General features: G+C 46.2%; 1 protein-coding gene across 2 annotated transcripts in view; it reads left to right on the forward strand.

Annotated features, from left to right (window-relative positions):
* Positions 1-621: 621 nt before the first annotated feature.
* The window catches only part of LOC107386203 (regulator of G-protein signaling 3), a 28,403-nt gene continuing 5,978 nt past the window's right edge, over positions 622-23,046 (forward strand). The window contains exons 1-17 of one of the 2 annotated variants that reach the window (XM_015960447.3): positions 622-781; positions 5,005-5,187; positions 5,262-5,514; positions 5,596-5,767; positions 5,866-5,916; positions 6,003-6,061; positions 6,160-6,257; positions 6,723-6,791; positions 8,875-8,935; positions 9,111-9,210; positions 10,430-10,641; positions 18,203-18,284; positions 18,831-18,936; positions 19,133-19,229; positions 19,410-19,655; positions 21,018-21,057; positions 21,630-21,877. In XM_015960447.3, the coding sequence (XP_015815933.3) occupies positions 750-781; positions 5,005-5,187; positions 5,262-5,514; positions 5,596-5,767; positions 5,866-5,916; positions 6,003-6,061; positions 6,160-6,257; positions 6,723-6,791; positions 8,875-8,935; positions 9,111-9,210; positions 10,430-10,641; positions 18,203-18,284; positions 18,831-18,936; positions 19,133-19,229; positions 19,410-19,655; positions 21,018-21,057; positions 21,630-21,877 (2,109 nt within the window). In that variant the 5' untranslated portion in view covers positions 622-749. The remainder of the gene's footprint in view (positions 782-5,004; positions 5,188-5,261; positions 5,515-5,595; positions 5,768-5,865; positions 5,917-6,002; positions 6,062-6,159; positions 6,258-6,722; positions 6,792-8,874; positions 8,936-9,110; positions 9,211-10,429; positions 10,642-18,202; positions 18,285-18,830; positions 18,937-19,132; positions 19,230-19,409; positions 19,656-21,017; positions 21,058-21,629; positions 21,878-23,046) is intronic. The other variant, XM_015960448.3, reaches the window with a different exon arrangement.

A 23,046-nucleotide genomic window follows, 5' to 3' on the forward strand; every position in this document is an offset into this window, starting at 1 on the left:
TGTGATAAATAATGAAGGAGACAGAAATCTGCAGCGTGTGTCGCTGCGGTGTGGACCAAGAAGCAGCTCTTACTGCAACACTAAAGTATGCCCCAACGCACACACACACACACTAATGAGTAACATGTGTGACAGTCTGTGTGTGTGTGTGTGTGTGTGTGTGTGTGTGTGTGTGTGTGTGTGTGTGTGTGTGTGTGTTTCAGAAAGGTCGCAGCAGGAAGTGACCTCACTCTAACACAGTAAAACTTGCATCAATAAAACAGGAAACAAAGAGGGAATTTTCCCAATAAAATATCCAAAACTTTTAGAACATTCGTGTCTCGGGTCATCGCTGTTTTTCTGAAGCTGGAAGAACGTAAACCTGACCCTACCCCGAGCCCCGGGGTTGCATTTTCGTTGTTAAAGGCAGTTTCTCAGCCTGTTACCTGTAAAGAACCCGGGTAGAACCCGGGAGACAACGCCCTCTCACTGGTTTCAGTGCTTCTTCATTTAAAACCACACAAACAATAAAGCATTCATTCACCACAAATAGGAAGTGGAACTTTATTTTGACGGGACAAACAGGAAAATACATGAACTTAATAAAACTTGATAGAGAAAAAAATCTGCAGCAAGTTTGAATTTTTTCACCACAAAAAAAGAACAACTGAAGAAACGAGAGGAGAAGCTGGACTTCTGGGCAGGTTAGTTAGTTGGTTGGTTGGTTAGTTAGTTAGTTAGTTAGTTAGTTAGTTGGGAGGACTTTGCAGATGGATGCAGAACCTTTCAGCAACAGACACAGGTGAGAACGACCACGGAACCAAACTAACAGTTAAAGTAGGACTTCAAAGGTTTAGTTTGAGTTTGTTTGAAACACAAAAGTTTTTCTTCTGTGCTGTTTAACGCTGATGTAAGTTCTCTGTTTTCAACGAAAGGATTTGTCACAAAGTATTCTGGGAAATGTTTGCTCAGATCAAGCTGAACATAAATGAACCGGATAGTTTTACAAGATATTATGTGTCACATGTTTCAGTGAGTTTTGATCAAAAAGGTCGTTTTCACAGCTAAAATCTCTTCTTTCAAGTTCAAAATTATATGATGTGTGTGCATGCATGTGTATAAGTGTGTGTGTGTGTGTGTGTGTGTGTGTGTGTGTGTGTGTGTGTGTGTGTGTGTGTATACATGCATGTGCATAAGTGTTTGTGTGTATGTGCGCGCGCTCACTTGCGCTTGTGTGCATGCATGCATGCATTCGTGTGTGTGTGTGTGTGTGCATGCATGTGTATAAGTGTGTGTGTGTGTGTGTGTGTGTTTGTGTGCATGTGTATAAGTGTGTGTGTGTGTGTGTGCATACATGCGTGTGCATAAGTGTTTGTGTGTATGTGCGCGCGCTCACTTGCGCGTGTGTGCATGCATGCATGCATTCGTGTGTGTGTGTGTGTGTGTGTGTGCGTGCATGCTTGCATGCATTCATGTGTGTGTGTGTGTGAATGTGTGTGTGTGTGTGTGTGTGTGTGTGTGTGTGTGTGTGTGTGTGTATTAATCTGTTAATCAGCACAATGAGCTTCCCTTCTCTGCAGGTTATTTCATGGTTGACTTCAGAAGGACTTTCTAGAGCCTCCAGTCCCGCAGGGCAGCAACCCAATGATAACTGGATATGTTGTTCATGAGTCAGTTTCACTGAGTTTATTTCTGGATTCTTTTGCTTCTTTAGGTAAAAGTTGGTCACCCAGAGGGGTCGGCTCCATGGTTTTACTCAGAGCTGCTAACACAGACTTTAGTTTAACCTGTAGATCTGCTGTTAGCCTGGAAGAATGCCCTCCACACAGCTGGAAATGAGTCTTGTTCATCATTAACAGAGAAGAACAAGCCCAGGCTCCCTAAACCACCCCTCCCCCCACTAGTGCCAGATTAACACTTCGTTGCACCCTGAGCAACAATATTGAAGGGCCCCATCATCACGACCCAAGGATCACCATAATATGGTCACATACAGAATATTTTACTGTAATATGCAGTAAATATACTCAATACTTGAATGCCTGACATCACGTAACCCGCCCAGGGTAACCTTTGACCCACCTCGTGTGGACTGACCAATGAGGAGAGGGTCTTAACTTGAGGCCCTCTCTTCATTGGTCGGTCTGCATGAGACTGACTCTCAACTGACGTTCAGTCATAGGCAGCGAAGCGTCTCTGTGCAGCGCAAAAGCCCGGGTGGACAGTTTGTTTAATAGGGTGACCATATTTCCATTTCCAAACAAGAGGACAGGGGATCTGTGCCTATGACGTCACTCCATGGCAACGCCACACAAACCATGTTGGGACCCATTTTTTTGTAAGAACTAAATTAATATCAGATTCTGCCAATTAAAGGGCTCTAAAACAATTCATATGTAAATATTTAGCATATTTAATGCAAAATCTCATTTTTCTGCTTTAGTGCTGCAACAAGGTTTTATTAATAATAAATTATTATACCTTTTGTTTTACTACAGCATCGGTACGCTTCCTGTGCACAGATTATTAAGGATGCTTGTTTCAGCTGTGAGATTAGACGATAGGATCAATGATAAAATAAGTTGTCACACACTCCATGGAAACTTTCAGAGAATCCACAAATAGTGGCTTTCAAATGGTTTTGTTACGTTTTGCAAGTTTTTAAAAGCAGCAGATGAGACAGCAGGACTGATAATTTAGTTTTTCATCTGATAATATTAGAACATGTCAGTAATGCCTGAGGGGCTTTTATAAACACTGTATAACTAATATTCCTGGAGAGGGTATGAATTACACAGAGGCTTCTGGGGAGCCCAGTTATTTGGGGGGGGGGGGGGTCATTTTGCCTTGGCCCCCAAAATGTCTTGACACGGCCCTGGGTGTGTGACTGAGTGTTGAAGGTGATCTGAATTGTATCAGATGTATAAATATTACATGTGTGTAACTTATTGTTTTATACAGGTAAAAACGTGTAGTGGAGATAAATCTACCTACATTTTACTTTTCAACACTTTGTTTTGTTTTCTTGTTTTTAATTTAACTATTTTCCTGTCTGTCTCTCTTCTTCCTGCATCTCATCTAAAGTCTCCAGAAAAATTGCTGCCTGAATTCTTACTTTTTCACCTCATCAGTTACTCCTTGAACCGTCACCTTATCGTGGTGGAGGGGTTTGAGTGCCCTAATGATACTAGGAGCTATGTTGTCTGGGGCATTTTGCGCCCCTGGTAGGGTCTCCCATGACAAATTGGTCTTAAGTGAAGGGTGAGACAAAGAACGGTTCACAGGATCTTTCATGGACGTTAAAACAAAGAGTCGGAGTACCCGGCCCGGAGGGTTACCGGGGTCCCACCCTGGAGCCAGGCCTGGGGTTGGGGCCCGTGAGCGAGCGCCTGATGGCCGGGCTTTCGCCCATGGGGCTCGGCCGGGCCCAGCCCGAACCGGATACATGGGCTCATCCAACTGTGGACCCACCACCCGCAGGAGGAACATGAAGGGTCCGGTGCAATGTGGATCGGGTGGCAGACCGAGGCGGGAGCCTTGGCGGTCCAATCCCCGGACAAGAAAACTGGTTTTTGGGACATGGAACGTCACCTCGCTGGCGGGGAAGGAGCAGGAGCTTGTGGCAGAGGTTGAGTGGTACCGGCTAGATGTAGTCGGACTCACCTCGACACATAGCATTGGCTCTGGAACCCAAGTCCTTGAGAGGGGGTGGACACTCTCCTCTGCTAGAGTTGCTCCGGGTGAGAGGCGGAGGGCTGGGTTTGGCTTTCTGTTAGCCCCGAGACTCTCTGCCTGTGTGTTGGGGTTTACCCCGGGGGACGAGAGGGTAGCTTCCTTGCGCCTTCGGGTCGGGGAACGGGTCCTGACTGTTGTTTGTGCTTATGGGCCAAATATCAGTTCAGAGTACCCACCCTTTTTGGAGTCCCTGGGATGAGTGCTAGATAGTGCTCCATCAGGGGACTCCATTGTCCTGCTGAGGGACTTCAATGCTCACGTGGGCAATGACAGCATGACCTGCAGGGGTGTGATTGGGAGGAACGGCCCACCTAATCTGAACTCGAGCAGTGTTTCGTTATTGGACTTCTGTGCAAGCCGCAGTTTGGCCATAACGAACACCATGTTCGAACATAAGGATGCCCATCGGTACACTTGGTACCAGGGCAGCCTAGGTCGCAGGTCACTGATAGACGTTGTAGTCATATCATCTGACCTGCGGCTGTATGTTTTGGACACCCGAGTGAAGAGAGGAGCGGAGCTGTCAACTGATCACCACCTGGTGGTGAGTTGGATCAGATGGCAGGGGAAGATGCCGCGTAGACCTGGCAGACCCAAACGCATAGTGAGGGTCTGATGGGAACGCCTGGCAGAAGAACCTGTCAAGACGGTCTTCAACTCCCACCTCCGGCAGAGCTTTGACCGCGTCCCAAGAGCAGTGGGGGACATTAACTCCGAGTGGGCCTTGTTCCACTCTGCGATTGTTGAGGCAGCTGTTGCTAGCTGTGGTCGCAAGGTGGCCGGTGCCAGTCGTGGTGGCAACCCCCGTACCCGCTGGTGGACACCATTTATTATTTCTACACATGTTTTTGCTGTCAAACTTCCATAATGCCCCTTTAACAATAAAACAATGATTAAACTACTGATATTCACTAAACAAATACCATTAAACAGTGAAGGATTCAAAGATGTTCTGACTCTAAGTCCGGCCTTTTAGACAGATTTACAGGTGGAGCACAAATCTGTGGTATGTTGTGTGACTCATAAAATCAACTAACCCCAACCCACAAACAACCAGAACAAACAACCAACCTGCTGTTGAGATTGTGGTTCAGAACCGTCCTGGATCCAGACGTTAGCCAATCTGATGGCAAGAAACCAGAAGCAGTGCATGCTGGGAGATGTTTACATCTTTGCCTGGTGCTGATTGGTCTGACCAAACGGGTCTAAAGCAATGATCCCAGGACAAGAAGAAGGGCAGCAGCCCCCACACCTCCGTTGGTGGCTTTTATAACATGCCGTCTGCTACAGGCCCTGTGGTGGAGTTGATCTTCAGCTGCACCAAGAGGCCCAGCTGTCTGCAGCGTACAGGAGGAACAAGGAGGAGCATGAGATGAAGAGAAGAAAAGAGCAGGGTTGGAAGGAGAACAGAGATCCAAGAGAGGATCTACACATTACCAGAACAACCCAGAACCTGACCAAAGAGCAGAGATGGTGAGAAGACCTCTGTGTTGGTCACTGACCAGAAATCACAGCTCCACAACCTGATGCTTTCTGTCTTTCTGCAGGCGTTCACAGACCAGAACCAGGACCAGGACCACATTCAAGTCTGCAGCTAGATCAGGACTAGGATCTGGAGTTCAGGTGAAGTTCTGCAAGCAAGAGGTCAGAATGGCTCTGATTAGGAAGACCAGAAACCAGAACCCAGTAGAGATTAGGAAACAGAACCCACATCTGATCAGAGGGCTTGGAGTGGACCAAACTGGGCCAGTGTTCACAGAGATACTTCAAAACCAAGACAAGCAAACCAGAACCTTTGAGGTCAGTTGAAGTAATTGAGTCTGAGCAGGATTCTGACTCTGGAGACAAACCTCCCACTGACCCGTTCAGCCTTGGTTCCAGGTCAGGTCCAGAACAACGCCAGATCAGCCGACAGCGTCCAGAACCAGGAGATGTTCTGAAAGAATTATGGGTTCAAGATCAAGGAGATTAGAAGAGGGACTGCAGAGGACCAGGACCTCGACTAGGACTAGGAGCAGGGGGAGGATCCACCCATCTGTGTTCAGAGGGAGAGGTATGATCAACAAGTCATCATCATCATCATCATCATCATCACAGATCCTGCATTTGTACCAGTTGGCTGTCTGTCAGTCTACCTGCTCATCTCTACAGGTCAGCTGCAGCTGTCCATCACCTCGGAGGCGGAGCAACTGCTTATTCACAGTAAGGAGATGGATCAGCCAATCAGCTGAAAGGGATTGATCCTCAGAAGTGAGGCCATTAACCCATTAACTTCTGCGTCTCTGCAGTCAACAGGGCCAAGGAGCTGATGGGAAAATCCCACAAGTCATGTGACTCGTACGTGAAGGTGAGATATTAAATGTGTTCATCAGCAGCGATAACTTCTCCTCGCACAGCAACCGTGTGTGTGTGTGTGTGTGTGTGTGTGTGTGTGTGTGTTCACAGCTGAGTGTGACCTCTGACCTTGATCATGAAGTTAGGATCATGAAGACACAGATGGTCCCAAACAACAAGAACCCGGAGTATGACCAGAACTTCACACTGTGAGATGCTGCCCCTTGTTCACCCCAGACATCACACACACACCGAGTACATCACACAGTGACCAGTGACATAACACACTGATGAGCTCACACAGCGGACGTTCTTCCAGTCGATTGTCCGAACCTCCTGAAGGATGGTCCAGAGCGTTTAGTTTAGGTGTCTGTCACATGACCCCAAACCGCTGAAGATGTTCAGCTCTGAGGAGGACTTAGCTTAGAGGACTTCCTGACAACCGACCATCTGTTCTGTGACGAAGCATCAGAGGACAGATGGTCGACTGGAGGATGAAACATCTGTCAGATCCTGGATCAGGCCCTTCATGGACCTGCTCCTTCACATTCATTTCAGAAGTTTCAGCATGTGTTCAGATTCAGAATTTCAGATCAAACTGTCCAACGTACTTCCATCTAACGTCCAACTGAAACCTCCCAGATATGCTCAGAATGTTTGTTGGTGCACCACAGGTACGTGACGAAGCCCCGCCTCCGTGGCAGGTTGTTGGTCTCAGTGTTCAGACGGCTCTCTGACACCAGGTAAACAACAAAAATGATTCATCAGTTACTCGTGACTCTGGAGTCCACACCGAGGTTCCTAAAACCTGACCACGCCCACTTGAACCATGTGACTGGAATAAACTGAAAATTGTCTGATCTGGCTAGTGCGTTTGGGGCCCAATACACACTTAACCTCACAAGTAATCTGTTAGCTTTAGCTTAGCATAAACAATGCATCTGAATGGTAACTAGTTGCAGCACTTTAAGCCTCCGCGGCACGGCACAAGGCCAAGACGCAGCAGCGCGATGCCTCACTGACATTGCCACTTTATGGTTTGCTGCTTAACATTTGCAACGTTTGAACCAAATGACAGTAAGGAACGAGTTTCAGCTGCTGCTTCGTGTCCTCGTGCGCTGCAGCGATGGCTCACAGCCGTGCCTTGTCATTACGCAGCCCCAAGTCAAAATCGTCTCTTGTAATTCCTCCGACATGGTTTTGGGGACGAGTTAAACCCAAGACATGCAGAATTCACCACTCACGAGTCAATTAGGAAAAAGTAAAGAGTTTTATTTAAAATTAATAAATAAATAAAAATCGGGAACTGAGGGCGCACTGGATAAGGTCCAGTGGGGGTTGCAACGGAACCGCAGCGTCTGAGGGGGGGAGAGCAGAGGAACAGGCGAGTCCAGGGAGGCAAGTCTAAACTAGGAAGGTGAAGAGTAAAGACTTACGGGAAGCTGGGGGCTGAGGAATTGCGGAGGTGGAGTGCCGGGGTGAATCCAAGAGGGGGTGTCCAAGAGAGGGGGCGCGAGGAGAGCAGGCCAGCAGGGAGGAGAGGAGAACGGTGAATGCTGCGTCCAGGAGATTCATGGGGCACAGGTGATTAATCCAGCGGGATCGTGGAAATGTCCAAGTAGTCAATTAGAGGAGCTCAGGAAAACTAGAGAAGCTCCAGAAGCTTCAGAAGTCCAAGGAGATCCTGAGGAGTCAAGGTAAGGTCCACAAACGATCCAAAAATCCTGGGAACAGGTAAGCGCAAGTATATCCACAAGGGTTGTAAAATCCAAAAATCACTAGTTAACCTGGAGACACAAAGGGCTGGAAGTGCCAAGTTGTAGGTAATCATCCGGCGTCGAGATGTGTTCTCCTCCTCTTATAGCTGGACCCGCTGATTGTTGACTCATTCACTGCCAGCGTTTCCTGATCGCTAACGGCCTTCGCTGCCAGCGTTTCTCACCGTTTTTACTGTTTTTTAAGAGTGACAGAACGTTGCGCGCTAGCATGATGTCGACGCCAAAACAACCAAAACAAAGAGGAGGCTCACCTCTTACATCAGGAAGAATCCGTGTGTTTCGAGCGTTATCCGTTCTTTCATAATTCGTTGTTGAATTGTGATCGGCAGACGCTTTTCCGGTTCGCGCCTCACATTTTTTTACAGGAACGGCCCAAAACAATCTCCTAACACATGGACGGTCTGCTTCCTGATCACGTGACGTGTGACGTATGTGGATGAAGATCGGCTTCAGGGCTGAGATGTTTGTTCTCTCAGCGCGGGGGCTCGTTCCGATGGTCTGGAGCCTCCCTCTCCTGAAACACAGCAGCTCAAAGATGGAACAAACGTGAGAGGAGCGCTCACCCCGGCACATGACACCGTGTTACTGATTTGAGTTTTCACTTGGTGTGATTATTGAGCTCATCAAGAAAAATTACAATCACCGTTGAGTCATTTTCTTGACTTGTTCAAACAGAATGCTAGCTGTTACCATTCACTTACATTGTTTATGCTAAGCTAAATCTAATGAAATATGGCAACAGAGTACATTTTACTTAACATCCTTTTAAGTATTGAAATATTGAATATTTTATTCTTGTGTAGTTATACGATTACAATCAAAGATTTCCCTATTGGAAAGTTTCATTACATATGTGTACAAAAATATTGTTAACTGATAAAAAAAATACTGGTGTGTACTTTTGGAATACACACTGGACGGGATTGTGCAACTGAGGGGACAAAGGGTGGAAGTCCGAGTATCGGGACAGAGCCTCACTGTGATACCCAAGCTGACGGTAGGTGGAGCCTATTTCTTGTCTGATACTCGTGTCTCTGTTGGTCTTTAGGCGTAGCCATCTGATTGGATGTATGAGCTTTGGGATTGGCTCTCTCATCTCATCCTCACAGGTTGGTTAAACACAATTCCTGCTCTCTGATTGGCTGTAGGGAACATTCAAAAAGTTCCTGTCAAGGTGAAATCGAAATGAGGACAGGCATTGAGATCTAGTCCTGTTCAAACCCCAGATCTTTCAATAGATGTTACCTGAAAAACGTATTGGCCCCGCCCCCTCTGTGTTGGTAGCAGGTCTCTGGTTGGTTTCAGCTTCTGGAGGAGGAGTATGGGCGGAGCAAACATCTGCGAGTGACATCACCGATAAGCAGACCAAAGACGGGGTTGGGAGGTGAGGTCACTCTCAAGCTGCTCTGTGATTGGTTCATGCTAAGAAATGGTGATTGGTTTGGTTCAGGCATCAAGTCACAGCACCTAGATTTATTTATTAATGGGAAGCACACAGAAACACACACACACACACACACACACACACACACACACACACACACACATGAATATATATAAACTGCACAACACCATGAGGACAGCTGTAGCTAAGAAAGAGAAACCCAGAGTTAAAATAATGAATTATTGAGTGTGTGTGTGTGTGTGTGTGTGTGTGTGTGTGTGTGTGTGTGTGTGTGTGCGTACACGTGCGTGCGTGTGCATCTGTGTGTGTGTCTTCTGAAGTCGAGCTGAGCAGCGAAGCAGAAATAGTGTCAGAGTCGATCACGTGTTTGCAGCTAAATGGACTGTACTCGATGAATCATGAGAATGAAGTGGGCAGCTGCTGGTTTCTGCTTTAGTCTGAGCAGTTTCCTGGTTCTGGTTCTGGTTCTGGTTCCACTGAGTTATGAATGGTTTCCCGTCACAGAATAACCTGATGGAGATAAACCGGGTCTAAAAGCCAGCAAGGATCCAAATTGATCCTCCGTCCCTCTCCTCTCTCACTCTCTCCTGAGGTGTGTGTGTGTGTGTGGGGGGGGGGGGGGGTGTCATGGTTACCATGGTAATGAGAAGCGGCCCGGTAACCATGTGACCTTCAGAGTACCTCTGAGCCTATGTGGCTGAACGTTCCCACCCCCCGACATCACAGGGAGATGTGACAGTCGTTTTCAGCAGAAGATCACAGGGTGGTGTCGGAGAGACGGGACATCAGGCAGCTTCTGGACTGACGTTCTGCCCTGTGGTTCTGGTTCCTCCAGGAACACGGGACTCAGCTCGAGTTCTACCACTGATGTTTTGGACCAGCTTTGTTGACTGAGATGCTCTCGGACCCTTACAGATGTGTCAGGTTCGGTTCTGGGCTCATCTGACCTGCTGGCTGATGGTCATCCAGTTTAATTGGCTTCGTTGTTTTTTCACACGTGAAGACTTGGAGTGACAAAAGCTGGTTATTAAACTTTTTTTTAACAGTTGGAGGTTCTGCCCCGTTAGTTCTGGCCTTGTTCTGCCCGTCTGACCGGTTCAGACTGGACAAAGAGTCGAGATGTTTTGGAAGAACACTGCTTGGTCCTGGCATGAGGCTGAAGGTGGCAATGATGATGAAGGTGGGTTTCTGCTTGCAGCCGACCTCGGAAAGACTCTGGACTCGGCCCCAGATACCGACCAGATCTGCAGTGCCAGCACCAGCACCACAACTACCCAGTCCAGCAGCACCATCTCCAGTGCTACTGGATCCAAAGAGACCGTGCAGCTCAGCAGAGCATCCAGGCAGCCTCTCGGCCCGGTCTCATCCAACACCACCGTCTGCAGCTTTGTGTCCACACAGAGACTTGTGGTAAGTACCCAACAGAATCACGAGAACCTCTTCAGAACTCGGGTCAGTGGCAGGATTGAGATGGTTTAGAGAGTTAGGTCCTACTGGTCGGTCCAGGACCCAAATCAGATGTAGGTCAAAGTTAACTCCAGCACAGCAAAACAACCAGGTTGGACCAAATTAGAAATCAGTCTGACAAATAAATAAATAAATATTCTACATAAAGGAGAAGAGAGAAAAAGTAAAGAACAGCATGAAAACAGAAGCTCTAATTGGGTCTCATGCTGTCAGATTTAAGTGCCAAACAGTCCTACAGTTGAATGATGTTTGACACACAGCAGGAGGTCAATACGGCCGTCACCACGGGAGTTAAAAGAGATATTTTAGGACTTTTTATTGTTAAAATTACTTCTGTGGTAGTGTTCATGAAACTCTTTACATGAAATCCCTCTCAAATAAAGTCTTTTATGCAGTTTTATTCTTGACTGTTTCAGTGGCCACGCCCACCCATGCCCTGACTAGGGATGGGTACCTTTGACATTTGAGTCGATTCGGTACTAATTCCCGGTACCTACGAAGCGATACCGGTACTTAACGGTACCAATTTTAGATACTTTTGAATGTTTAATATTTTAATTCTCTTTTATAATAAAATATATATTTTTCTCAATATATAACAATATTTGATGAATATCACGATAAATAACATTCAACTGTTTGTATTTTAACATCGTCCTTGTAGTTTAAAAGCTGATAATTAAACTGAAGCAAACATCTTTACTGTGAACTAAATATACTGAGTATCTTCATTCCTTTTGCCGTCTTTTTTCATTCGATTTTTCCTACTGGGAAGTTAGAATTTCCGAGGAGAAAGCGAACACACCATTAGCTGATAACAATGGTAGCAATGGAAGCTAACATATCAAGCTAACATTATCTTAAACAGTTTATGTAGCTGCTGGAGCAGATTAAAACGATGATGCCTCACACTTAGATCGTTGTCGCTGGTTTCATCTTCACCCAATCACCCGTCGCATTCAGTAAAGTGAAGCCAAACTTTAGAGTGCGTTCATGTTCTTCTAGTCGGAAATTCGGAGGTCCAAGGAGAAATCGAACGCACCATTAGCGGAATGGAAGCTAACATATCAAGCTAATGTTATCTTAAACATTTTATTTACCTACCGGAGCAGATTAAGATGAGGATGTCTCACTTAGATCGTTGTCGCTGGTTTCATCATCACCCAGTTACCCATCACATTTAGTGAAGTGGACCCAAGCGTTAGCGTGCGTTCTTTCTATCATGCTGCTCTGTTTACAACTGGCTCGCAGCGACCGACGACAAAGCGTTCTTGCGCATGCGCAGCTGTCTAGGCAAGTTCTCGTTACGAAGGGCGGGTACTGAAACGAGGCACCGTTTCAAATTACGTGAATCGGTGCTCGGTCGGTACTATGGAATTCGGTCGGTACCTTAAAAAGTACCAAATTCGGTACCCATCGCTAGCCCTGACTGAGCCCTAATGTCCCTCATTGTGACATCACAATAAGGTATATTTTTAAGGGATACTGTGCAACTTTTTCATATTTTTCAATAATTTTCTTGAGCCAGAGTGTGTCACTCAGACCCCTTTCCCCCTCTATGGCCAGAATACCACATTTGCAACTTCTGAGTGCCGGTCCACCACCTGTTGGACTTCAGAAAAAAAGTAGCTTATCTGGCGCTGCAGTCTGCTTCCAACACGTTTCCTGCATGTTTAGATGAACACAGCCAATTTGTTTGATTTAGTGATGAACCCCTCCTGTAGACACCAATGAAGGCTGAGGAGATGTTTCAGCTGTTAGATTAAGGTGTTAAAAAGACGAACGCATGGCGACGAGATAAGTTTCACTCTTGCGTTGACCACGGCAGTACCATCCCACAGAGACGGCAAACTGTTTTCGTAGAATCAGCGAAATCCTTGCTTGATAAAACCACCTGTATTGGTGCAGTCTTCTTGACATTTGATACAGTAAACCATCAAGAACCTCTGTCCAAACTGACTCACTTTAATTTAGCAGAAAATGAACTAGCCTGGTTTAAGTCTTACTTGTCCAAAAGAAGACAGTCTGTGAGTGTGGGGGACACAATGTGATCATACCTTGACTGTCCAGCAGGGGTCCCACAGGGCTCTACATTGGGATCAGTAATGTTTTCTTTATATATAAATGCCGAATGTGTGTCACTGTCACACTTTCAAATGAATGCTGATGATGCTGTTATTTTTACACCTGCTAAAAGCACACAGGAAGCATCATCAGTCCTCACACCAGCCCTGGAGAATACACAGCATTGGCTCTTTCAGTCTTGCCTATTATTGAATAAAACGAAAACAGTGTCAATGATGTTCACAGACAACCTCTTAAACATGGAGCGGTCCAATGTGTTTCTGGGGGAAGTAGAGCTAGACCTTGTGCAAGAGTTCAAGGACCTTGGGATCACCCTGCATCCGACGCTGTCTTTAAAGAGCAAGTCACCCCCAAATCAACAGTTTTTCCTCTGATAAACTATATAAATGCATGTCTAATCGTGCTGCAGACACGTGTAGTCAATAGTTTTGCACTTTAGTGCATTTTAGTTCAAATTTTAATTTTCTGCCTGAAACTGTCAGTGTTGTGCCGTTGTCAGGTAAAAACTCTTCACTGCATTTGAATTTAAATCTGCCACCGCTATTGGCTAAGAGGTATGCTATGATGTAAACTGGTACATTATGATGTCACAATTTCGTGAGTGTGTGTGTATTTGTTAGTGGCTCCACCCTCTCGGCCTGCTAGGCAACAGCATTTGTTGCATTTTTCAAACATGAAGTGGGAGTGAAGTACGATACTTGTAAGGGGTGACTTGCTCTTTAAAAAAGCACATAAAATTCACGGCGAACACAATTAAATTCAATCACTTCAAACAAATAAGATCATCAATGACAACTAGCTCAGCTAAAATGTTTCTACATTTGATGATATTTCCTGACACAAATTACTGCACCACAGCCTGGTCACTCACTGGAGACTCACTTTTAAAAGCAATAGAAATGTTGTTCAGTCTATAAAAATCCTTTAACAAAAGCCCTTATTTTTTTCACCATTGTATTAAGTTGGAAAAATACAATATGCTCAATTTAGAAAATGTAATTAAATTTAAAAATCACTGTTTAATTTATAAACTTCTGCATGGAATGGCCCCACCTCTGCTTTCTACACACGTTACATTAAGAAGTGATAAAGACTTTGGCACCAGAGCCCCCTCTAGAGGCATGGACGTAATTTTCACTTTAGAAGTGTGTGTGTGTGTGTGGCGGAGGGGGGGGGGGGGGGGGGGGGATCTTTACAGTATGCTGTAATGGGAAACAGGCTTCAACACAAACGGTTGTTTTCCGCTTGGTCCTAGAGCTCAACCAGTGTCAATTTAATATAGCGTAACATTGTTTTTGGATGGTAAAAAAGTGCAGGGGTCAAAACTTGACTTTGGAAAAAGGTTGCAGGTTCGAGCCCCGCTCAGTCTGTCACTGTCGCTGTGTCCTTGGGCAAGACACTTAACCCACGTTGCCTGCTGGTGGTGGTCGGAGGGACCGGTGGCGCCAGTGCTCGGCAGCCTCGCCTCTGTCAGTGTGCTCCAGGGCAGCTGTGGCTACATCGTAGCTCATCCCCACCAGTGTGTGAATGTGTGTGTGAATGGGTGAATGACTGATTGTGTTGTAAAGTGCCTTGGGGGGGGGGGGGGTTCCAGGACTCTAGAAGGCGCTGTATCAGATACAGACCATTTACCATTTAGAGAATATCCCACCTATAATACCTTCCAAAAGCACCTCAACAGTATCTTAAACGTTTGCACTTTTACTTATTTTTATTTATGTTATTTGTTTACTGTTGTTAATGTGATTATCTGCTGATAATTGTAGATTGTCATTATGTTTTGTGTTTGGTCTTCCTGCCTAGGGACCACTGATGAAAATGAGCATTTATGCTATAATCTGGCTAATTTAAAGTCTCTACATAAGTATTAGATTTTTTGTTAATCTGCGCTGTCCTGAATAAATAAATAAATAAAATAAAATAAAACAACATGCTTATTGGCGGACACTAGGGGGCGCTAAAAGCAAGCAAAACTGCTTTGTGTGCCTTGAAAGGGCTCATAAAATCATCTAATTCCTGATATCAAACTCTAACAGATGATTTATACAGCTGGTGTGTTTATAGCGGCCGTAGAGACCCATTTGGTGGCACACCAGGAAGCAAAAAGTCAGATTTATATAATATGGCCCTCTTAAACAGAAATTGAGGATTGTTGTTTGAAAATGTGTGTGACAGAAAAGCAGATTAACAGACCTATGAATAATAACAAAGCCGAAGGACTAGAAAGACAAATAACTAAAGATCTAAGGAGAACTAATAAACAAGAGGGGATGGACCAAGGAGGAACCTAGAAGAAACAAACCTGAATCTAAAACTACAGGGAAAGACAAACTAGATGACGCAAAGAATAAACAGAAGAAGTAAACCTGGGAAACCTGGTGGGAGCTGGAGGCCAGAAGGGGCACAGGAAGCTGGGAACACGCGAGGGGGGATTCTAGAGAGACACATGGAGGGGTTGGAAAACTAAAGGGGCCGGAAACTGGGGGGACACCTGGATGGAGAACATGGAGGAGGCTGCAGACAAGGAGGCACATAAGGGAAACCTAGAGAAGGATGGAGAACACAGGGAGACACGTGAGGGGGACGCAGACCATGACAACCAATGACTCGTTGTTGGCCTTTCTCAGTAGCCTTGGAACCACACTGAAGTCGGTCCTGCATAAAGGGCCAATAACCTGGCATCCATTATTAATAGAAATGTTTTGTCCTTGGGCAATCGCGTCCTTGTCATCTGGTGCAGGAGCACACACCAGCTGATTCTCAGTGTCTACGTCGCGTCTACAAACCCTTCCCAACCGCGCTGTAAAAGCTCCAACAGTTAGTCAAAACAGGAAACAGAACCAGGAACAAGGTGCAGAAAGCCTTTGGTCGTGAACGCATCTTGCCCCAGAATGGAACCATTCCAGGAAAGGCTGGGGTGTCATCTGGAGGACTTCATCTTGATCCTCGCCAGGATTCCTCCCCTCCTTTCCAAGTCCTCTAGAGCGCCCCCTAGATAAAGGGCATAGGGATGAGTGATGCAGACACTCAGATATGGAGAAAGAAACACATCCTCAGTCCTGAAACACACGACCCGAGCAGGTCGTCGGGACCAGACAGGGAGGATCCAAATGGACTGGTCCATGTCTGCTGCCTCGTTCTTTTCCTCTTTCTCCTCTTTCAACATTCAGATGTGATGAATTATGCAGTGAAGTTGCTGCTGCTTTATCGAGGACCAGAAGACTCACGAACTTAGTCCACATTCCATCAATATGTCCAAACAGACCAACTGGGCATGCTGGAAGGGCGTCTGTGGACAGTTTTGAGGAATCTTGTACATTTTGCTTTCTAGGAAGGACTCTTGGAGGACGCTGGTTCTTAGCCTGGACCGGGTTTTGGATCCAGAGTTGTTGATGGAACTCACGGATGTGCAGACGTGTGTGTTCAGGAAGTGTGTGTCTTATCACAGCGACACATCCACTGTTTTCATGTTTTTCTCTGTGTGTGTGTGTGTGTGTGTGTGTGTGTGTGTGTGTGTGTGTGTGTGTGTGTGTGTGTGTGTGTGTGTGTGTGCTTCCTGCCATTATTCTGTCTGTTGGTTCCCACACACACACTTCCAGTCCACCTCAGAATCTCTGTTCTGGTCACGCTGTGTTTTCTTCCGACTAGTTGGACCTGGATCGGTTCTGGTTCTTGTACACAGGGTTATGCACGCCTCTGACCCGGCTTTGGTTCTGTACCATCTGGATCATGTTTAGACCCGATTCCTTTTCTGTCAGTCTGAATCGGACTCACCGTGGAGTCCGGCACGGCTTGGTTCAGTGAGTCCTGAACCGGTCCTGTTCCTGGTACTGGTCCAAATTCGCAAAAGGTTCAGACGGGCGAGAGGTTCTGCGGGGCTTGAGCGGATCTCCTGAACATGTACACCATCCACCGCCTGTGTGACGTCTGCATTGGACAGAAGCTGCCACAGGTCTGACTCTGGTTACTGTTTCTGATGCAGGTTCTGGTCCTGGGGTTGGGTTCTGTTGGCACCACCACCAGGTTGTCTTAGCAGAGGAGTTAAGTACCCACGCCGGTTGGTTCCAGGTTCACATCCCATCTGCTGCTGTTGTGTCCTTGGGCAAGACACTTCACCTGCTGGTGGCGGTGGTGTGTGTGTGTGTGTGTGTGTGTGTGTGTGTGTGTGTGTGTGTGTGTGTGTGTGTGTGTGTGTGTGTGTGTGTGTGTGTGTGTGTGTGTGTGTGTGTGTGTGTGTGTAAGAGAGAGACGGAGGGAGCCAGCTGGATGGTTAGGAGTCGGTGATAGTAACCTTTCTCCAGGTCGCCCGGCGTTGCACAGAAACTCGAGCAGCTGTTTGTTCTTCTGCTGTTCAAACACACGACCCAGTTCTGTTCATCTCAGGGTTCTTCAAAAGGTTCTAATGGATTCTGACATCACCAGGGAGGGAACCCTGCCCACAACTGCTTTCTGCTTTTGTGCTTTCACATATCCAAGACTGACTTTATTACAAAGGAGAAAACGTTTTTATACATTGAGTGAGACTTTTTGGCCAGCGTGGTTCTGGTGGCCGTGTCTCATCGGTGTCCTCTCGATGTCCAGTTGGACCAAAGATAAATTTCAACGTCTCTCCGACTCTTTCAGACTTTCTCTTCTGCTAAAAAGAGCAAAACCATCAAACAAAACCAGTCTTCTGAACAGCAGCAGCACAAAAAGAAAAGTTATGTGTTGTAAGAACAGAGGTTTTCTAGCGAAAGGCTCACTTGCGGACCCAGTCCTGAGTTGGACTTTTTAGAGTAAAGCAGCACTAATCTTGACATGTCCAGTATTAATCAGCCTGAAGGGAAACTCAAACAGCAACGTAATGTTGTCTCTGAATACCTTCACCCCGGCAGCCGTCCCCTCAGGAGCTGAAGGAACTTTAATATCAGCCTGTCCGTCTCAACTCTGGCACACAAAACTCCTTTTGTGACATTAAACGTCTCAGGATGCATCAACCTTTCACGGCTTTTTCAGTGTTGGCAGAGTCATGGAAACAGCTGAGAGACTGTGACCCGCGCGGGCCTCTGGACACAGATAAACCAGACCTGATCAGCAACGGCGAAAAGCCGCCCGGTGTTTTGCAACAAAACCTGCTTCAGGTTCAAACCAGAGCACTGAAAAGGAACTGTTACAAAACAAATCAAGACACCGATGGAGGTTTAACCGAGAGGAAAAGCTAAATAAAGCCAAAAAACATTCAGAGCCCTCAACTCTTGGTGCTGATGTTAGGATTGGTTAACTGGAACTGGCGGGTCCTGCTAGGCGCCTCTGCCTGTCGTGACTCGTACTGATTTTTACTCGTACACCGTAACACGTAAACAGTCAAACTTATCCGTCCGTTTTGAGCGTTGGTTTGGGGATTTCCCTTAAGTCATTAAAACGTTTGCTTCATTTGTAGGTCAAGATCGTTCGAGGAAAGGATAGTTTTGGATTCACCATCTGCTCTGACAGTCCTGTCAGAGTCCAGGCTGTAGATCCAGGTGAGAAACACCTCCAGCAGCTCCACACGAAGCAAGTCCTAAAGGAAAAACTCACCATCGGTGTTTGTGAGTTTTAAATTGGTGTCAAAATGGTTTTACCACTCTGTTACATTTTGGTGTGGTGAGAAAACAACGTGGGAAAACATTTGTTTTCCATGTAAACGGGTACAGCTTCAATGACATGAAAGACATTTTCACTTTGAGTAAATATTCCAACAGAATAGTCTTAGACAGAATAAAATGTATAAAATAAAATAAAAAAATAATACATATATATATATATATATATATATATATATATATACGTAAATGTGCTCATGTTTAACTTTCAGCTAGCTGATTATTGTCAGTGAACAAGAGCTTAGAATCAGAACAATCAATCACAGAGCAGTCGATCACAGAGTTAGAGATCGATGGGAGGAACTGGGATGTAACAGATAGGAACTGTCGAGTGAACATTTCAAATACGGTAGCTCATGACTGCTTCCTGTTAACGGCCATGTGACTCCTAATCTGGATTTTATTGATCATGTCTCGTGTTTTTAGGAGGACCAGCTCATCAGTCTGGACTCCATCAGGGAGATTCAGTGCTGCAGCTCAACGGACTTCCTGTCGAAACCTGGAAATGTGTTGATCTTGCTCATGCCATCAGGTACTGTCTCTTCTTTCATCTCTGACTGAAACACGTTCAGGTTGCTTCACCCCTGAATGCCTCCAGTGCACATTCAGGTCATTTTATGATAGAGTTCCACCTTCATCTTCCAGATTGTCTTTTAGCTTTTTCCAAGACAGTTTCAGACCGACTGGACTCTGACTTTTGCAGATTTACCTGGAATGTGTCTCCTCAGGTGTTGTCCATCTCAGATCGTGTTGGTGGTCTGGAGAGGTTCACCTGGAATCGGTTCAGGATGTGAGACTTTGTTTCAGCCACCATCTCAGCGTATGGTGGGTATTTCAGAGCAACTCTGTTTCTAACTGATTAGCTTGATGTGACCCCTGTGATTGGCTAATGCTCAAGCTGACATCACACAGGTATGGCGGTCATGTGATTCATTAAGAAGAACCAGATCTTTGGCGGCATTCACTAATCTTTAAGCTGACGTCCTTTGGGTTATTGTCTCCTAGAAAACTGGCAGCAAGTTCTTGCCCCGCCCCTCACACAGTAAACATGGCTGCAGGCGGGGTCAAGGGTCAGGAGTCCGTTCCAGTTTGGAGGCTCTTGGTTCTCTGTGGAAGGACAGAAAGAACAACCACAAAGAGGAGGAGGAAGAGCAAGAGGTGTTCTCATCTAACACCATTAAGGGCACTTGTGTGACATCATCAAATGGGGACAATTACATCATCCTGTCACCTGTTAATTCAGAAGAAGAGGTGAGCCAGAGTGAACAACTGTCTGTGATTTTCATTGTGCTGAAAGATAAATAACGCTAGATTGGAGAACAATCTGTGTGTTTGGTGTAGTTATCCTGGTCAGTGTGGTTAGGCCTATAGTCTACTTGGTTATGGTAATGGCTACTGGGTAGAGTGGTTGAAATGGTCTCCGCAAACAAGCAACAGCTGATTCATGATATAAAAACTGATCCTGGAAACGTTTGAAACTTGTTTCCTCACCAACATCTGGCCTCTGTCCAGAGTTCATGTTTGGTGTTAGTGCTCACCATCTCAATCAATCAACCAATCAATCAATCAATCAATCAATCAATCAATCAATCAATCAATCAATCAATCAATCAATCAATCAATCAAAATCAAAGATACTTTATTAATCCCAGAGAGAAATTAGAGTTTCAGTACACACAAATCAGAGATCAGGCATACATGGGCAAGACACATGACAAGAATTGGTGACTGTGGTCATTCGCAACCCGAGTCGCGTTACCTTAATAGAGATCAGAGGGTTAGATGAGGATTGGTTCAGGTGGAGGGAAAAAAAGGCACTTCAGAGTTACCCTCCACCAGGAGGGCAGCTTTGCTCTGCAAAAAACACCTCAGACAGATATGCAACAGACTTCAGACAACACAACATAAATGTCCACTAGGTGGGGTGGTGGGTTGGGACTATCCCCACTTCAGTTCCTGCAGCCACGATAAGCAGCGCATGTCACCTCAGTGTGGATAGGGGGAGGAGCATTGAGGGTTGGAGGGTTGCAGTGACCCTGGATGCTTCAGCGGCCTTCCCGCAGTCCCGCCCAGGCTGGGAAAGGAGACAGTTGAGTTGCCATAGCGACGTCACATTCCACATATCTTCTGAGGGGGGAGTTTTCGTTGGAGCCTTGCAGGCTCAAGGACGCCAGATTCCGATTAGAAATTGTTTTGGGGCCAGACAGAGATAATTTCCTCTCTGTTTTACAGTTTCTTGGTCCTCAACCTCTCAGAATCCCAATAATGGACGTTAATCTATCCCAATCCGTGCTGATTCGCCCACGCTCTCCTTGATGGCATCCATCTTTTGTGCCAAAGAATGAATCCCCGCCAAAGTCCCAAGCTTACGATCCATCTCGACAATTATTTGAGTCTGTGAATTCACAGCGTGGTGGATCTGGGATGCAGAGGACCTCACTTAACATCAAGCAGCGCTCTTCAGCGTCCAGTTTTTTAAAAGTTGAAACGATCAAACCTTTGGTGGCTCTGGTCGCACGAGGATGTCACTGGTCCAGATTAACACACATAACTGATTAACACACTAAAGTTCTGATGTGCTGGTAAGACCTTCTGAATGGTGTTCTGTTTCAGCTCCTGCATCCACTTTACCACAACAGAAATGGGACGATTGGTACGTAACCTTTGACTCCTTCTCTACTTTAGTGAGGCGCTAACTAGCGAACACTCTCACCAACATACCGAGTCTGTTTATGGGCAACCCAACTTCTTTTCTATTCATTAAGGACGGTTTGTTTATTATTATTCTTTCTCAACATAAATGGGAATGTGTGAGGTGCCAAGCTTTGAAACTGTTGTGTGAGTTGGTGGTGAGGGACTGTGTTAGGGTTAGGGTCAAGTTTAGGACCCTAACCCTAACACTCCGTTCAGGACGGTGGCAATTACACAGTCCGACACAAAATGCTGTTTCTCAACAGAACAAATGAAGATGAAGTAAAACATTTTGTAACGTAATCTATATGTGAGACAACAGCGTAGGAGCCAGAGCTTGCCCAGCATCACCATGTCTGCATTGTCCTGTTACTAAGAGAGGCCACCACTACCATAAGCCACGTTGGTCTTCTCTAACTCACATCGTTTAAAACACTGAGAACTCTCCTTTTAGAAGGGTTAACCATAACCTTCAGAAGCAAGAAAATGCATCCAGTTAGTCCTAAAACATTGACGGAAGTGATGGTTTTACAGGTCGACTGTACCAGACTCACCCAAGGAGAGGCCAAAGTCTCCTCCAGAACCATCAGCCTGAGAGGTCACAGCAGCCTTTAACCTGCAGCATTTCCACCATGCCATGTCCCCGTACCAGGATTACGGCACCTGGTAACCAAGGAAACTACCAGAACTGCACCATTATGCAGTCCCATCTGCCCCACTCTGGGCTCGGAAACTACATCAGCCTGGAACCCAAAACTCTCATCTTCCCTATTTTTGTCAAGGTCAGTTCATCCTAGAGCCCAGCCCAGAACCAGTCCAGGTCTGGGAAACGATCCCCACCTGGTTGCTCAATCAGCACTAACTGGTGCCGACAGTAATTAAAGACCCAAAGAGCAGATAAACCCACAGGATATCCTGGAGCAGGGGTGTCAAACTCAAATTCACACAGGGCTGAAATGAAAATCTGGGACGAAATCACGGGCCGAACTTAATATTTTTTGAAAAAGTGACGGCAAATTAGCACATTTTCTTTATCAACATTTATACAATTTTGAACCTTTTAATTTGGAAACTAACTTATTTTTGCGTTAACACTGAATGTGGAATAACCAAATGACACAAGAGCAAGTCCGTTTTAAATAAAACGCATCAGTGGTATTCATTACTTGTGGTATATTCAGCATTTTTAAAATCTGTTCAGGATTTATATTTTCTTGTTGTTTGGTCGTTGTCGTCGTCGTCTTCCTCCGCTTATCCGGGTCCGGGTCGCGGGGGCAGCATCCCAACTAAGGAGCTCCAAACCTTCCTCTCCCCGGCCACCTCCACTAGCTCCTCCGGCAGGACCACAAGGCGTTCCCGGACCAGATTGGAGATGTAACCTCTCCAACGTGTCCTGGGTCGACCCGGGGGCCTCCTGCCAGCAGGACATGCCCGAAACACCTCCCCAGGGAGGCGTCCAGGAGGCATCCTGACCAGATGCCCAAACCACCTCAACTGACTCCTCTCGATCCGGAGGAGCAGCGGTTCTACTCCGAGTCCCTCCCGAATGTCCGAGCTCCTCACCCTATCTCTAACGCTGAGCCCGGCCACCCTACGGAGGAAATTCATTTCGGCCGCTAGTATCCGCGATCTTGTTCTTTCGGTCATTACCCAAAGCTCATGACCATAGGTGAGGATTGGGACGTAGATCGACCGGTAAATCGAGAGCCTGGCTTTCTGGCTCAGCTCCCTCTTCACCACGACAGATTGGCTCAGTGTCTGCATCACTGCAGACGCCGAACCAATCCGCCTGTCCATCTCCCGATCCCTCCTACCCTCACTCGTGAACAAGACCCCGAGATACTTAAACTCCTCCACTTGAGGTAGAACCTCTCTCCCAACCCGGAGTTGGCAAGCCACCCTTTTCCGGTCGAGAACCATGGTCTCAGATTTGGAGGTGCTGATCCTCATC

Source organism: Nothobranchius furzeri, chromosome 10 (genome assembly GCF_043380555.1).
Source record: "Nothobranchius furzeri strain GRZ-AD chromosome 10, NfurGRZ-RIMD1, whole genome shotgun sequence".
NCBI classification, from domain to species: Eukaryota; Metazoa; Chordata; class Actinopteri; order Cyprinodontiformes; family Nothobranchiidae; genus Nothobranchius; species Nothobranchius furzeri.